Consider the following 18,399-nt stretch of genomic DNA (forward strand, 5'->3'; position numbering starts at 1 on the left):
CTGGGCACAGCTGTGCCAGTTTGCAGACAATACAGCCATGGCAGGTGGGATATTAATTCAGTTAACCTGTAGGATTATTTTTATTTATTGTTTATTTGCACTTTTAAAAACACCATATTTGAAACAACGACATATTATTGGGTTGTGCAGGTGAGACTTAGGTGACATTCACACCAGAAAGCTTTACTGCGATAAAACAAATCCTGCTGCACATTGTCAGAAAGTGCGCTTCGTTTGGCAGGTGTGAAGCATCATTCGAATCCTAATGCACATCAATGAACCACATTCTACTCCGACCAAATGATCTGACTAAGAACTGAAAAAACAGAGTATAAATACACAGGGAAAACAGGGAACAGGTGAACATAACTAATAATCAACACTGGGATAGGCTGGGGAACTAACAGGACAAGGTGGAAAAACTAGGCTAATCATGGTGAGACAACACGTACAGGCAACAAAAGCAACAGAGGAAACCAAGAGACAAAACGTACTACAAAATAAGAGTACACAAGTGCAAAGGAAACTCCAACTGTCTGGAACTAAGATACAAGGAAAACAATATAACAAAATCATAGGAAAATAGTAAGGTAAAGCACTAACTAAATACAGAAAGTGTCACGGAACGAGATAGTGCCTCCCCCTCAAGGATGGCTTCCAGACATCCACAGAACAAAGTCCAGAACATCGAGCAGGGTGGGCGGTGGGGGTCTGGAAGGAGGGACACAGAGTCAATGGACCAGAGCAAAGGGGAACTCGGACCCCACATGGGGAGACAGAAGACTGGACAGGGGCAGTGCAGGTGCCTTCAGGTGGGCGGCCTGGAGGCTGGGTGGGGGCAGAACAGGCGACTTCAGGGGGCCGGCTTGGATGATTGACAGAGGCGGGGGTGACCCTCAGGAGGGCGGCCTGGACGATGGACTGAAGCAGAGCTGGTGACCTCAGTGGACGGCCTGGAGTCCGAGACGAACAGGCATGCCGTCTAATGGACGGCCAGGAGGCCGAGACGAGACGAGGACCTAGGAAGCGACGCCGGAGGTGCTGCAGGCTCTGGAGGCGATGCCGGAGGTGCTGCAGGCCTTGAGAGGCGACGTTTCTGAAGTATAGGGGGCAGGTGGTAATTACATGTTCTTCTGAATGTGGTATTTTAAATAAAATACACGTTTACCGCTGTGTCTTCTTGCGGTCATGCCTCTCTTCATTATGCTATAGTCACACAAAATGCAGAAGTCTTCCTCACTCCTAATTCTCAACAAATGTGGGTGACAGTATGAATATGGTTTTGTTGAAAGGCAATGCATAATGTAAGGGGTTTAGCACATGTTTTAGTAATGAGGCTGGTGGCGGAAGATAGCAACTCAGCAGGAACACCCCTTGAACAATGCTTAAATCCCCAAATAGTGTGTAGCGTGACTTGTGCACAAAATAGGACCCTTATGTTTTTAAAGTCTCTTGCTCTACATGATTCTGCTCATCACCATTTCTAGCTTCTCTATTACCTGGAAAAGGTCAACTTCACCACATCTGGTGGTGATCCTGTATACTTTGATGAGAATGGTGATGCTTTACCAATCTTCGATATATTGAACTGGGCATGGCTCCCTGATGGAAGCACGAAGATTCACAACGTAGGTGTGTTCAAGATTACAGCCTCCGGAGATGAAGAACTCACCCTCGATGAAGACAGAATCTTCTGGAACTTTCAATCCGCAAAAGTCATTTCAGCTTTCAATTTTTTTTAATTGAGCTCATGATGTGAATGAAATTTATACTTAAACTGATCATTTTTACTTTCCTCTGTAGCCTCCTCGGTCGGTGTGCAGTGAGAGCTGTTCTCCAGGAACCCGTGTGGCCAGAAGGAAAGGAGAACCTGTCTGCTGCTACGACTGCATTGCTTGTTCTGAGGGAGAGTTCAGCAATGAGACAGGTAGGGTTACATCATGTAGCTACAGTATATGTACAGAAGGTTATAATACGTGTCTGTCCCGTATGATATCGACTACATTAACAATTTCAACCTTTCTTGGACCGTCCTTTTTTCTACAAAGACGGTTTACACCCGAGCAGACGGAGAAGTCAAGCACTGGCTACAAACATAGCTGTTAGCCTTCGCCATCACAACTCACCCTACTTGACCACAACAACACTGTCCAGTCCCAACACGTTCCCAGCTCCAATAGTTCCGCCTCATTTCCATTGGGCTTGGACCAACCTTAACTTTATAGCCTACGTATAGAGTGTCTCAGTCCCGCCCCCTCGAGAGACCCGGAAAATAAATCCCTGTTAATTTTCCTCATAGACTTTTCAGAAAGTATTTATTTAAAGACGTTTACGCCGCAGACAAAGCCAAGTCTTGTCGTGACAAATCATAACAATAAACACAATGTTTTGGGCCAAACAAAGAATGAGAAAGTAGAAGAAAACGGCAAGTTACAATACTTTTTTTGTTTGTTTTTCTTCTTTGTAATTACTAGCCTTTACCCATTGTGAAATACTTGCCGTCTTGTGGCCGCAGGGGGTACTGCGCCCTGGGTGCGTTTTCGCATTTTTAATTCACTAATAAATTCATTATGAATTTATAATTTGTTAAATTGGAAAAAGGGCTTCGTTAAGACAATGCCTGTGTGAAAAGTGGGAGCGATTGGTGCCGGCAGTGAGAAGCTACGGAAGTGTTTCTGACACACAGACAGACACACATTCATTTAGACAGACATTGGCTTAATTATAGTATGATTTGTTTGGTCCAAAATATTGTTTTTGTTGTCATGATTTGTCACGACTCGAGTTGGCTTCGTACGACGCTTGTCTATGGGGGAAATGCATTGGGATTCATTTCCTGGGCCTGGTGTCGTCATGAAAGGGGGCAGGAATGCGACGCTCTATAGACCACCAAAGAAAAATGTCCCTCTTTTTCCAACAGAATTTGCCGAGCTCTATCATTAACACAAACTATGACATGACAATCATCAGTGGGGATATTAACTACCATATCGATATGAAATATTTTACTTGTTTTTAAAACATTGAATGGAAATGCACCTGCCTATTTCTCAGAAATGCTTCCTAAGCATGGGGGATCTGTAATGAAAATGAAAAATTGCCTAATAAAAACGAAATGCTTCCTATATATGTGCCCGGCAGACCCCTTAGATCCTCTAGTAGCCTAGTAGCCAAAAAGTTAACCCGGACATGTTGAGTACACCAACGTTTTATGTTAGAAATGTTGAGTATGGATCCCCAGCATGTAGAAACTGCCGGATGCTAACTTGCATATGTTGAGCAATTTTCAGAATTGGCATAATATGTGACCATACCATTATCAACCTATAGAAGGCAAAATTTCATCATGATTTATCTAGAATGTGACATGTCAAACTAGGGGGTTTTCATGATGCTGAATCCATTCCGAGCATTAGTTTTGCAAAAAAACGGCCATGCCCACTTGCCCAAATGTGACATCATCAATTTGTGATGACGGCATTGGCCGTTTTTAGCCCAATGAGTGTTTTTATATATATAGTGCTGGTCTCCTAGAGATTCCAGAGACCCCTAACATAAAAAATATGGAGCCGCCTTTAGCTACTATGCCCCTGTGCTGTGGAACAGCCTGCCAAGGGATCTACGGTTCTCTGAATCTGTGGACATGTTTTTACTTTTAAACTTTAAACTCTTATAGACACAGCTCTTTAGCATTGCTTTTAGTTAGATCATTGCAAGTCCGTTTCCTGTTTTAGTTGCTTCTTTTGTTTTTGCTATTACTATTACTATGTAGTAACTTGTAGTTGATGCTCTCTCGTTATGTTTTTGCTTTGTTATGTTTCTGTGAAGCACTTTGAACTGCACTCGTCTGAAATGTGCTATATAAATTGATTGATTGATTGATGTCCCTTGAATCTTGTCCTATTTGTTAGACTCTACAGAGTGCACCGTGTGTCCAGAGGACTTCTGGTCCAGTCCCCGGCGTGACCACTGTGTCCCTAAGAGCATTGAGTTCCTGTCCTACCATGAGGCCCTGGGAATCTCCTTAACAACCATCTCATTGCTAGGAACATTTTTCTGTGCTATTGTCCTGGGGATCTTTGTTTATCATAAAGAGACGCCCATGGTGCGCGCCAACAACTCTGAACTCAGCTTCCAACTCTTGCTTTCACTCAAACTATGTTTCTTGTGCTCACTCCTGTTCATTGGCCGTCCCAGACTCTGGACTTGTCAGCTGAGGCATGCAGCATTTGGGATCAGCTTTGTGCTGTGTGTCTCCTGCATCCTGGTAAAGACTATGGTGGTGCTGGCTGTGTTCAAGGCCTCCAAGCCTGGTGGTGCAGACATTATGAAGTTTTTTGGTGCTATACAGCAGAGAGGAACAGTTCTTTTTCTTACTGCAATCCAGGCAATAATCTGTACAGCCTGGCTTGTGTCTGCCTCACCAACTCCTCATAAAAACACACAATACTATTCTGAAAAGATAGTCCATGAGTGCAATGTTGGATCAACAGTTGGTTTTGCGGTGTTACTAGGTTATATTGGCTTACTAGCACTCCTCAGTTTCCTCCTAGCATTCATGGTAAGGAATCTTCCAGACAACTTCAATGAAGCCAAGTTAATTACTTTCAGCATGTTGATCTTCTGTGCCGTGTGGATAGCCTTCATACCAGCATATATCAGTTCTCCAGGCAAATATGCCGATGTAGTGGAGGTGTTTGCTATTTTAGCATCTAGTTTGGGCATTTTGCTGGCGCTGTTTGGACCAAAGTGTTATATAATAATTTTGAAACCTGAGAGAAACACTAAGAAGTCCATCATGGGTCGAGGTGCCACCAAGACGTAGAAGCAGACATTTTTAACCAATTAACTGCTCGTGACGGAACGTTCCGCCAGTTGGAATCGAACCGGCAACTGCTATTGGCGTAACGTTCCGTCTGATAAGCTTTATTATTGATACCAAACCGGATCGCTGATTATTATTATTTGTTTTGCTTGGCCTTTCCTTCTTTATTGATCCTAGACCGGATCACACATCCTCGCTGCCGTTCACCTCCCTTTATACAGGCTGACTAAAAAGCTGAATAACTCGAAATCTACGGAGCTCTCACACAACACGCAAAAAGCATGGAATACAGATTATATTACAGGAAACTGCCATGGTTTTGATAAAACACGCAATGTTCGGAGGTCTTTGCTGATTACCCGGTGATCTAGATGGGAACATTGGCACTTTCTATAGCAAGGATGGCTTCATTTTAGCTCGCTAGCATTGACGCTATTTATTTAGCATCTAAGATGGCCGCCCAGACAGGATGTGAATCCAGTGTGTGTCACACTACAAACGATTTGGCAGTTTGCGGTTGCCTCTGCGTCCACCAGGTGGAAGTAGATGGGTTAAATTCACATTATGTGTATTTTATTCCAATATGTGTATTGGATATATGGGTGGGAATATTGTGCAGGACATTATGCTTCATGTGAAGTTAACATACTTTCTTTCCTCATTTCTTCAGAATTTTCAACCAAACACAGCAAAACTCTTATGGTGCGACTGCCCCGGTCTTGTTTCTCAAAGTAGGAACTTGAATAAAACTTAAAGGTATTAGATTTTTTGGTCATAATTACATGTAAATCTATGTTGCTTTGTTATAGCTAGCATGTTGTTAGCATGCTAATGTGTAGCTAGTAGCCTCAAGGTTATGTGAAGTGCAGAAAACATAATATGGTGTGACACTTTATCATAATGGTGTGACTGTCTGCCTGTCATGCCATATGACTTTTTTGTCACACCATATGATACAAACTGTATTTTCCTACAGATATAACAATAAATAACAAAGTCCCATGTTTCTTTTGTCCATTTAAACATATGTTTTAAACATTTTCACCTAAAAGATGCAACTATCCACAATAAATTGTGTTTAATTTCGTTTTATTCAGTCATTGCCATGTTATTCAATGTTAAAGCAATTTTCCTGTTGCTGTTTTTCCTGAGTAATTGTTTAATCTATCTGTAAAGTTCAGTACTCACTAATAAGTAGCAGGCCCGTGCAGAGAGCACTGGGGGGGCAGGGGCTCAAACTCCAGAAAAGGGCACATGTGTCTGCGTGCGCACCGATTTTTGGGGGTGGTCTTTTTGTGGAGTCCTTCCCTTGTGCCATTTCATGTCATTGGACAGTAAAATAAGCAATATGTTCTCATTAGGCTGAAACTAAAACTGACTGATGGCAGATTAAAAGATCATTTATTATGATAGTGGAATTTATCATTACTTTTCAAATGTCCGTCTTGAAGGGCCAATGGCACTTATTGGCCCCCCACACAAGCCCTTTTTGGCCCCCACATAAGCTCGTATTGGTCCCCCACACCACCCCCTTTTTTGCCCTTTCCCTAAAAAGAAAACTATTTTTTTTTTCTTTTAGAAAGGGCAAAAGGGCAGGTGCTCAAGCCCCCCTATTCCCCCCCCCCCCCCCTCTCTGCACGTGCCTGATAGGTAGGTTAAAACACAGTTTGCTTTGGAAAATGAAGATATGATCATACGGTGTGACACTAAATCATTTCGTGTGACGTTCCAAATAGTGAAAAAATCATACCTTTATTAATGATGAAACCATTAATGTTTATGGATTACATATAGCAAATATTATCAGGAAGAGTCACAAATATTTGTGTAATTTTAGAGAAAGTTTTGTCATAATAAATACAAAATATATTGAAAGACCGACAACATGGGCCTCACATTGAGTGTTGATTATTAAAAGAATATACAGATTTAATACGTTTTCACAAAACTATAGTGGATCACATGTTAGTTATGATAAAGGACTTTGATAAAGTGAGCAACTTAAGAAAGGTGTACTCCATTTTCATTTTATAAACAATTATTGTCATGTCACACCATATGACGATTTTAGGCACAAGTACAAAAAAATGCTGAATAAATTCTGATTCCAATAAAATATCTAAAAACTAAATATGTTTCCATAAAGATGAGAGTGAGTGGAGCAAAAGTAAATCATTTTTATTCCTGTTATTTAAAGGTTTTTAAAAAACACTTTTTTTGGCGTGTCAGGTCACTGACCCCTGTGTGACCTGAACGTCAGTAGTAATGTCATTCTGTGGATTAAGGAGAGAGAGAGAGAGACCCCAACGAGTCTGTATTAATAACACTCTGTCTGACTGCCTTGTCCTAAATACTGGCGTTCCACAGGAGTGCGTTTTATCCCCTCTGTTATTTTCCACAACAAAGACTTCTCCGTCATAAAGTACGCTGATGACATGGCCTTGGTTGCCAACTCACCTTTCAGACTGCAGATAACATCTACAAAAAGGCAACGCAGCGGCTTAATCCTCTCAGGAAACTGGGAAGTTTTAATGCTAGTAAACACACCCTGACCTATAGGTCTATAGATTACTTACTGAGAGTGTTCTCACTTTTAACATCGTGTCCTGGTTTGGGAATCTCTCAGTTAGAGATAAAAACAAACCCACCCAGGTAGTCAACCAGGCAAGTAAGATCATATGAGACAAACCATTGCAACTTCAGGACATATACAACTGCTCCATACCATGACCAAAAAAGCTATTCAGATTTACAATGATTCTACCCAACCTTTTCGCTCTGAATTTGACTTGTTGCCATCGGGCTTAGGGCAACATTTGCTAAAAAGAAAGGTTACAAAACTTCCTTTGTGCAGACTGCTGTGGACATTTTTAATAAGAAAATGTTTAAATACCGGTAGTTCACCTTTTCCCCACTGTTGATGATCACTGTTGCTGTGTTTATGTGAATGCATTTTATATTTCAATGCATCTGTGTATTTTATGTAATGCACACACGCACGCATGCACGCACGCACACACACACACACACACACACACACGCACACACGCACACACACACACACACACACACACACACACACACACACACACAATGCAGGTCACAAAACCTAGCCTAGTTACTGCACAAACACACTCTACCCACACAAACACTCTTCATGTCACATCATTGTAGACAGGGAAACTGGACATCAGGATAAAAGGCATTAAACTTACGCTATTGACAGTCTTGTCAAATAAACAATAAACGATAAGATCAGCTAACTTGCCAAGGCATTGAACCATGTGATATTTAATTGGTGTTATTGAAATGTTTCAACCTTGTGCGTGCGTGCGTGCGTGCCTGCCTGCGTGCGTGCCTGCATGCATGACATCACTCAACTAAGGGACTGTCATTTGGGACACAACTGGTGAGTTGAAGAGGCCTTGGGCTTTGCTCTTGTTTTCCCCTCACACTTCAGTGGTAATCAGGAGTGGCCACCTGAGAAGTGGGGAGGACTGACCACTGCTCTGATTAACAACTTCAGAGCTGAACAGTTTTATGGTGCTCGAATTCTCCAGGTGCCACTGACCGGCAACCTGCCACTGACCGGCAACCTGCCACTGACCGGCAACCTGCCAATGACCGGCAACCTGCCTCTCTCTCTAGGTCGTTCTCAGACGAGCCCTCCATCGTCGCTTCCAGTAATCCCGGTTCTCCACACATCTGGCCAGCTCGTTGGTGCTTTGCGCTCCTGCGTCGTTCTTGAGTACATCCACATGTTAATGTGGGACGTCGCCATGACCGGTGCCCGTGTGTTGGTTCTCACAGCACTAGTTTACTGGCTGGCAGCTCTTGATGCCTTTGGCAGTGTCCTGCTATAGTCTCATTCTCCTGGCTGCTATTTTCTGGCTCACCCTTGCATTCCATCATACAGATTCTTGTTGGTAACATGTGTGCTCTTACTGTACTGCACACAGTATTCTGGTATAGCACCAGTCTAGAGACTTCTGCAGAGTTGGCTTCAGGGACCAGCACTCACTGCCGTATAGGAGAACAGACTCTACCGTTGCGTAGAAGAAGCTGAGTTTGGTTTGACACTGACCACCAACCTGCCACTGACCACCAACCTGCCACTGACCACCACTGACCACCACTGACCACCAACCTGCCACTGACCACCAACCTAACACTGACCACCAACCTGACACTGACCACCAACCTAACACTGACCACCAACCTGACACTGACCACCAACCTAACACTGACCACCAACCTGCCACTGACCACCAACCTGCCACTGACCACCAACCTAACACTGACCACCAACCTGACACTGACCACCAACCTAACACTGACCACCAACCTGACACTGACCACCAACCTAACACTGACCACCAACCTGACACTGACCACCAACCTAACACTGACCACCAACCTGACACTGACTAAGGCGGCATGTTGCGAACCGATTTGCAAGTTTATTGCAGATCTCATTGTCTCTCGTAACGTACAAAAGTAATGGCATCAAAATGTACTTAATGTACCAAAAGTAAAAGTAGCCTACTCATTATATAGAATATGGCCCATTTCAAATGTCTAAAAAATATTTTTTTAAATAGCTGATCTACAAGCTCACAATGCGTCGCAATCGGCTATTTTCAAATGGCCGAAATGTATATAAGGCTGAAGTGGTTATAATGTATGTTTTGTAATAATAATCAAAATCTACAAAGTAACTAAAAGTTTCCAAATGAGAGGAGTAAAAGTACAATATTGGGGATTCGAGATGTAGAAGTACAGGTAAAAGCATTGGAAATAACAAATGCTCAAGTAAAAATACAAATACCTCAAAATTGAACAGTACTTCAGTAAATCTACTTTGTTACTTAAATTTCCATCACTGATGTATGTTAAGCCCTGCCTCTGTGTGTGGCTAAAGGCCCAGATCATCTGGCACAGGGGACGGCACTGCACTGTGTATAAAACCTAACAACTGGACAATGGTGGGGGGGTTGTGTTAGACAGAGGAGGACAGTCATGAGGGCTTCTTTAGACATACAACTGTTTTCATACTTGATGATGTTCTCTTGCTTCTCTCCTTTGTCTTCATCCTCGTCCTCTTCTTGTGAGTTACAGGCACCGTATAATCCTGGAAGATTAATGTACAAGGATGGAGATGTGATTCTGGGTGGTTTGTTTCCATTCCACGTCTCCTCTGTGTTCCCTGAGCTGACTTTCACACAGTTCAAGGAACAGCAGCCCTCCTGCATTCGGTGAGTATCACAAATAGCCAGCAAGACAACACCAACCTTGTTTTGATGTATAGAAACATGATTAGTTGATGTGTATGTTTCTGTCGGGTGGAAACCTTCTCAGGTTGTTTGGATGGATCTAGGGCAGTTATTATTTAGTCACAAGCACTTACACTTAAATATTTTTTTGTCACACTGTAGTATGACAAAGTAAGTAAGTTATTAAACAGAACGTTTAAATATTGAGATACAAGGTTTCTACCCGACAGCAATGATATTCAAGGCTACAGTGTAATTGTGTGTGTTAGTTTTTCCATTTCAGTGTTCACTGGGGCACAGATCATGGCTTTTGCCATCACTGAGATCAACAGAGACCCCAGCCTGCTCCCCAATGTGACTCTGGGATACAGTATCTATGACACCTGTTTAACGGTTGGAGTTGCAGTCCCTGCAGCGTTGTCACTGATCAGTGGGAGAGAGGAGCAGTTTACACTGGATCAGAGCTGTGTTGGGTCTCCTCCAGTACTTGGAATTGTGGGTCCTAGTAGCTCAAAAAGTTCTATTACCCTCTCTAGAATATTAGGTGTATACAGAGTGCCCATGGTAAGTTTCCTATCCCCTTTCACCATAGCCTATTTTATTTAATATTGCTTACTTGGCTATTTGCAAATCTATAATATGATAAATATAAAATGTGGTCTTTTTGCCGTTTGAAAGACATAGAACATAATCGTTGCTGTCGAGAAGAAACCTTGTGTCTCGATATTTCAACTTGTAATGCTTTTTAATGCCCTATTTCTAAATTATGCTAGTGTTAGACAAAAGTATCAAACACAGCCGATCAACAAGGTCACAGTGTGACATGATCTGAGCTTGTAGGCTGCTATTTTTCTTTCTTATTCTGTCTTTTTCCCCCCTTTGTTTTAAGTGAAAGTGGTAAGTAACTGCCCTTGGCCTGTGTTTTACAGGTCTGTTGGTTCATGGTACAGAGTCAATCACCTCTGTACAATTAGAACCTGTCCAAATAAATATTACTGCTTTCAATTTTATTTTGTTTTGTTACTGCTAGCAAATCGCTCGGGAGGGACGGCAAACCGGCTAAACAGAAAACTATGAAGACTCTCCCTCTGCTCCCACTGTTTACTGGGGGGTGAGGTCAGCTTCCATAGCAAAACATACACGTGTGTCACGAGACACGGGATTTCTGGGTATTGTAGTCCACATTTAAGCCCAGGAACATTTAGACAGAGCTCCGGACCGAATTAATCTAAACATATTAATAAAAAACAGAACCACGCCAATTTGCGTAGTTCGCATCGCACAGAAATGAATTACATCACGCGTTTTCGAGTGGTTCCTTCTCTAAATGATTGCCAGGCAGCTACAGTATTTCCACTACCTTCGTACGGTTTCAGAAGCTGCTTGTGGCATATCTAAGCACATTGTGCATATACATGGATGATCTATCTAGTGAATTAAATAAGTGCAATACAGGCTGTCTTATACAGTAGGTAACTATCATTAATCACCTTATGTACGCTTATGACCTGGTCATCATGAATCCACACAGTGGAGGGTTAAAAGCAGCTATAGAAAGTGTCGTCAAATTATGGCCATGATCATGACATCATTTTTCAGTGATAGGCCCCATGAAATCATTTTTTTTTTAATTTTGTGAAAAGTCATGATGAAATATTGAAGAAGAGTAGCTCAAGTTGCCATGCATGAATTGCTGTACTTCAATATATTTTGATGAGAGATATCTTTTTATGGAATATTTTACATTGGGTAAAATATAATGAGCATTTGTGACTGTTGTAGACATGCGCAATTGCGCAGAGCAAGTTCAGTCAGGGAACCTCAGTGCAGTTGCTGCCGGCCATTAATTGTGCCGCCTCAGCATCACGCTCTCATTCACATGATTCCCTCAGCCAATCACACACTCACTCCATCTTCATACCGGCTACTTGAACCGGAGGTTTGCATTGCCTGCTTCCTTTCTTGCTGCTGCTGTATCAGCGTGCTGCTGTATACAAACCTGCTAAACCCTAAACCCTAAACCTGAGGATCCCCTAGGGCAGGGCTACTCAACTTAAGATGGCTCAGGGGCCACTCCAAAAGTCCAAGGACCGCAAGCTAAAAATGTCAGTATTATTTTGAAATATTTACAAATGTATTTTGGAACATACTACACAAGTCACGACTAGTCTAAAGATGAAGGAAACACAGAGTAAAAAGCCACATTTCCATCTACTTCCAGCCAATCCTCAATGAACAAAAGCATTGTGATGAAGTTACAACAATTTACAATTTAGGCATTTAGCAGACACTCTTAATCCAGAGCGATAAATTAAGCAAGAACAAAAAACATTAGGCCTACGTACATTAAAGTAGTTATCATGAATCATACGTAAGCTGAGAACGTAACAGTGGAATATCTATATAATGGAACAATGCATGTATGCTTTATAGTGCTATGTCTACATAAAAATGCTATAAATAAAATGCTATCTATAGTAAAAAATGCTACGGAAAGTGCTAAGTGTCATGATGGAGTCTGAAGAGGTGGGCTTTCAGACCACGGCGTAAGATTGTGAGTGAGGCTGCAGTTCTGATTGTAATGGGACGTGCATTACATAGTTTTGGAGCCAGAAGAGTTTGGGACGTGTGGAGCGTTTTCCTCTGCGTTTTTAGTGAAGCTACTATAATAATGAACAGATTATCACAGGTGATAAAGTAAGTGGTTAATATTAAGTTGACATCAGGCCATACAACCTTTTACAATACAATAACTAAAATCTTGTTCAAAACTTGTGAAAATAACATATAATATTATATTTTCATTGTTGGCCGCAGATACATAAAGCAGGGGCCGTGAGTTGATTAGCACTGCCCTGAGGGCACCAGACTAGGTTGAATACCTATGATCTAGTACATTACAGAATAGATATTTTGTATTTGTTTTTATTCTGTTTTTCCAGATAAGTTACTATGCAGGTTGTTCCTGTCTGAGCGACCGGACTCAGTTCCCATCCTTCTTCAGAACAATGCCAAGTTTTGTCTTCCAGGTGAACTTCTATAACAATAGATGTGTTGGTATTTAATAGTTCATGTTTCACAAACTGGAATACTCGAACCCATGGGGTGGGCAACTTTGATGTAGGAGAGGGCCACTATATTTCTACACTCACTCCAGAGGGCCACTATATTTCTACACTCACTCCAGAGGGCCACTGTATTTTTACAGTCACTCCAGAGGTCCACTATATTTCTACACGCACTCCAGAGTCCAGACGGCCACTATATTTCCACACTCACTCCAGAGGGCCACAATTATTTCCACACTCATTCCAGAGGGCCACAATTATTTCCACAATCACTCCAGAAGGTCACTATATTTCTACACTCACTCCAGAAGGTCACTATATTTCTACACTCACTCCAGAAGGTCACTATATTTCTACACTCACTCCAGAGGGCCACTGTATTTCTACACTCACTCCAGAAGGTCACTGTTATGATTAACTGTATTCTACGTATTGGACCCTCGTCTGGTTCTGGTGTGTGACGACCCGGTTGGCATTTCCATGGTTCGGCGGCGGACAGACAGACAGGCCGGCCCGGGAGAAGAGATTAACATGACACGGAGACATGGTCACATTAAATCGTTCACAAGGTTTATTACACTTACAGCAGCATATATAGCTTGGATACTTCATGTCCTAATGACGTCACAGACTAGACATCACAATCCCTGCCTGCCAGCAGCGGCCTTCAGCGTGCTCTAACACAGCTCCACAGTGTGTTACCATTCAGGCAGGCAGTACACCATACATATAAGTACATTGCACGTATCAGTACCGAGTATCCGAACACAGCACCAAGTATCAGAACACTATAATACAACAGTCACTATATTTCTACACTCACTACAGAGAACCACTATTATTTCCACAATCACTCCAGAGGGCCACTATATTTCTACACTCACTACAGAGGGCCACTGTATTTCTACACTCAGTCCAGAGGGCCACCATATTTCCACACTCACTCCAGAGGGCCACTGTATTTCCACACTAACTCCAGGGGAATACAATTGTAATTATGCTACTAATATTGACCATTATAGATACAATTAAAGCAGGTCATGTTTGCATGTTTGGAATTGTAACAGCTGAAATCAATAATACAGTATAACAGTATTCCAATATTAACCTGCAGGCCACATAAGTGAACACGGGGACCACATGTGGCCCCTGGACTTTATGATCTAACCTAAGTACATTTCCGTCCATTGTTCGTCCACTCAGGTGCGAGCTATGCTCCAGACTATGAGGTGGTTGGAGTGGACCTGGGTAGGACTGTTGTTCAGTGATGATGATGCTGGCCATGACGTCGCCCGATTATTCCAGTCTGGCCTGGACCAGTCTGGTCTGGGTTGTGTGGCTTATTCAGAGGCTCTGCCCTTCCACAATGACCTGGATAAACTCCAGAGGATCGTCTCTGTGATGAAGACGTCCACAGCTCGTGTGGTCATTATGTTTGGATACGGGGCCTATATGCATAATGTCTTGGATGAGGTTTGTGTTACGATACATCTGTGGAGGATGTAAATTTAGGCATTCATAATTAGAAGAATCTAAAATGAGAATGTATTGAAAGAAAGACATGCCTTTCATTTCTTTCGAAACGATGAACAGGTGGTTAAGCAGAATGTGACAGGTCTGCTATGGATCTTACCTGCCACTTCAGGTTGGTGGGCTGACGGTTATCTCCAGTCTCCTCACTACCTACCATACCTCAGAGGCACCCTGGGTTTTGCCATCCGTCGTGGAGAGATACCAGGTCTCAAGGACTTTTTGTTAAAAATACGTCCTGACAATGACCATGAGGATAACATAGTAAGTATTCTTGGACACAGGACCACAACAGACACACGCCCTTAGGACATGTTGTGTTGTACTTTTTGCACCATTGTATAATTGTACCACTGTAGTATCTGCAAACTGTGAATAATCAATACATTAATCAATTCATTGTATTTACAGGTATTCTTATGAATTAATTGTGTTCTTTCAGGTGAGGGAGTTTTGGGAACACTCATTTCAGTGTAAATTTTCACCCCTTCCACCAGAGTGGGTGGACGCTGGTGGAAGGGTGTGTACTGGACAAGAGGACCTGGTAATGGCAGAAACTGCCCTGTTGGATATGTCTGACCTCAGGGCAGAGTACAATGCGTACAAGGCTGTGTATGCTCTGGCCCACGCCCTCCATGACATGTTGCAGTGTGTGCCAGGAAGAGGGCCTTTCCCTGGGCACAGCTGTGCCAGTTTGCAGACAATACAGCCATGGCAGGTGGGATATTAATTCAGTTAACCTGTAGGATTATTTTTATTTATAGTTTATTTGCACATTTAAAAACACATTTGAAAAAACATTATTATTGGGTTGTGCAGGTGAGACTTAGAAAACCCTGTGGGGTTTATAAAGTTAGACCGGCAGTGTCACATTTAACCAAACTGGCAGACCCAAATGCAGACACGACAAGGAGGGCAAAGTCCAAGGGTGTTTATTCAAACAAAATTATGAGCTTGTAGATAGGCAACTGTCCAGAATGAGCTTGTACATTGGCTACTTTTCAGAAAGCTAGCAGGGGCTGCCTAGCAGGTAGGCTGGCAGGCAAACAGGCAGGCAACTGAGGCAGAAGGAAAAACCAAAAAACACTGGAACAAAGCAATAGTAGAGCGTTACCGCACGGAGAACTGTGGGACGATCTGGCAGCGTGTGGCGAGGAAACCAGGGCTTTTATGGAGTGGTGGTGATGAGAAGATGGCAGGCAGGTGAGTGAGATTGGATGATCAGAGCCAGGTGTGCCAATCTGGAAAGCCAGGAACCAAGCCTACGCCCACACATGCTCACACACAGACACACTATCACAAATAGACACACACAGGACACTGGCAGGGGCCATGACAGGCAGCTGCCGGAGTAGGTGGATGGATTATGACAGATCCGTTCCGCTTCTCTGTCTGGTGGTATTTTAAATAAAATACACGTTTACCGCTGTGTCTTCTTGTCTAGAAATGCGGTCATGCCTCTCTTTATTATGCAATAATCACACAAGATGCAGAAGTCTTCCTCACTCCTAATTTGTGGGTGACATTATGAATATGGTTTTGTTCAAAGGCAATGCATAATGTAAGGGGTAGAGCACATGATTTAGTATTGAGGCTGGTGGTGGAAGATAGCAACTCAGCAACAGGAACACCCCTTGCACAATGCTTAAATCCCCAAATAGTGTGTAGCGTGACTTGGGCACATAATACGATCCTCAAGTATGTTTTTAAAGTCTCTTGCTCTTCACCATTTCTAGCTTCTCTATTACCTGGAAAAGGTCAACTTCACCACATCTGGTGGTGATCCTGTATACTTTGATGAGAATGGTGATGCTTTACCAATCTTCGATATATTGAACTGGGCGTGGCTCCCTGATGGAAGCACAAAGATTCACAACGTAGGTGTGTTCAAGATCACAGCCTCCGGAGATGAAGAATTCACCCTCGATGAAGACAGAATCTTCTGGAACTTTCAATCCGCAAAAGTAATTTCAGCTTTCAAAATTTTTGAATGAAATGTATACTTAAACTGATCATTTTTACTTTCCTCTGTAGCCTCCTCGGTCGGTGTGCAGTGAGAGCTGTTCTCCTGGAACCCGTGTGGCCAGAAGGAAAGATGAACCTGTCTGCTGCTTTGACTGCATTGCTTGTTCTGAGGGAGAGTTCAGCAATGAGACAGGTAGGGTTACATCATGTAGCTACAGTATATGTACAGAAGGTTATAAGAAGATACGCGTCTGTCCCTTTAATCTTGTCCTATTTGTTAGACTCTACAGAGTGCACGAGTTGTCCAGAGGACTTCTGGTCCAGTCCCCGGCGTGACCACTGTGTCCCTAAGAGCATTGAGTTCCTGTCCTACCATGAGGCCCTGGGAATCTCCTTAACAACCATCTCATTGCTAGGAACTTTTGTCTGTGCTATTGTCCTGGGGATCTTTGTTTATCATAAAGAGACGCCCATGGTGCGCGCCAACAACTCTGAACTCAGCTTCCAACTCTTGCTTTCACTCAAACTATGTTTCTTGTGCACACTCCTGTTCATTGGCCGTCCCAGACTCTGGACTTGTCAGCTGAGGCATGCAGCATTTGGGATCAGCTTTGTGCTGTGTGTCTCCTGCATCCTGGTAAAGACTATGGTGGTGCTGGCTGTGTTCAAGGCCTCCAAGCCTGGTGGTGCAGACATCATGAAGTGGTTTGGTCCTATGCAGCAGAGAGGAACAGTTCTGATTCTTACTTCAATCCAGGCAATAATCTGCACAGCCTGGCTTGTGTCTGCCTCACCAACTCCTCATAAAAACACACAATACTATTCTGAAAAGATAGTCTATGAGTGCAATGTTGGATCAACAGTTGGTTTTGCGGTGTTACTAGGTTATATTGGCTTACTAGCACTCCTCAGTTTCCTCCTAGCATTCATGGTAAGGAATCTTCCAGACAACTTCAATGAAGCCAAGTTAATTACTTTCAGCATGTTGATCTTCTGTGCCGTGTGGATAGCCTTCATACCAGCATATATCAGTTCTCCAGGCAAATATGCCGATGTAGTGGAGGTGTTTGCTATTTTAGCATCTAGTTTGGGCATTTTGCTGGCGCTGTTTGGACCAAAGTGTTATATAATCATTTTGAAACCTGAGAGAAACACTAAGAAGTCCATCATGGCTCGAGGTGCCACCAAGATGTAGAAGCAGACATTTTTAACCAATTAACTGCTCGTGACGGAACGTTCCGCCAGTTGGAATCGAACCGGCAACTGCTATTGGCGTAACGTTCCGTCTGATAAGCTTTATTATTGATACCAAACCGGATCGCTGATTATTATATATTGCTTGGCCTTTCCTTCTTTAGTGATCCTAGACCGGATCGCACATCCTCGCTGCCGTTCACCTCCCTGTATACAGGCTGACTAAAAAGCTGAATAACTCGAAATCTACGGAGCTCTCACAGACTCACACAACACGCAAAAAGCATGGAATACAGATGATATTACAGGAAACTTTTTCACAATTTTCACAATTTAGTTATGATAAAGCACTTTGATAAAGTGAGCAACTTAAGAAAGGTGTACTCCATTTTCATTTTATAAACAATTATTGTCATGTCACACCATAGCACAACAAAATGCTGAATACATTCTGATTCCAATAAAATATATAAAAACAAAATATGTTTCCACAAAGATGAGTGTGTGGAACAAAAGTAAATAATTTTTAATCCTGTTATTTAAA

General features: G+C 42.6%; 1 protein-coding gene across 1 annotated transcript; it reads left to right on the forward strand.

The window, feature by feature from the left end:
* Positions 1-1,059: 1,059 nt before the first annotated feature.
* On the forward strand, positions 1,060-17,856 carry LOC308321053 (extracellular calcium-sensing receptor-like; the record flags this gene model as incomplete). Its single annotated transcript, XM_080771840.1, has 12 exons — positions 1,060-1,101; positions 1,488-1,538; positions 1,804-1,927; positions 3,912-4,105; positions 8,386-8,452; positions 10,382-10,491; positions 14,370-14,599; positions 14,864-14,960; positions 15,139-15,414; positions 16,433-16,660; positions 16,731-16,854; positions 16,943-17,856. The coding sequence occupies 12 exons, from the start codon at positions 1,060-1,062 to the stop codon at positions 17,854-17,856; spliced, it is 2,457 nt and encodes an 818-aa protein (XP_080627966.1).
* Positions 17,857-18,399: the final 543 nt, after the last annotated feature.

Source organism: Protomyctophum bolini (genome assembly GCF_963924005.1).
Source record: "Protomyctophum bolini genome assembly, chromosome: 1".
NCBI lineage: Eukaryota > Metazoa > Chordata > Actinopteri > Myctophiformes > Myctophidae > Protomyctophum > Protomyctophum bolini.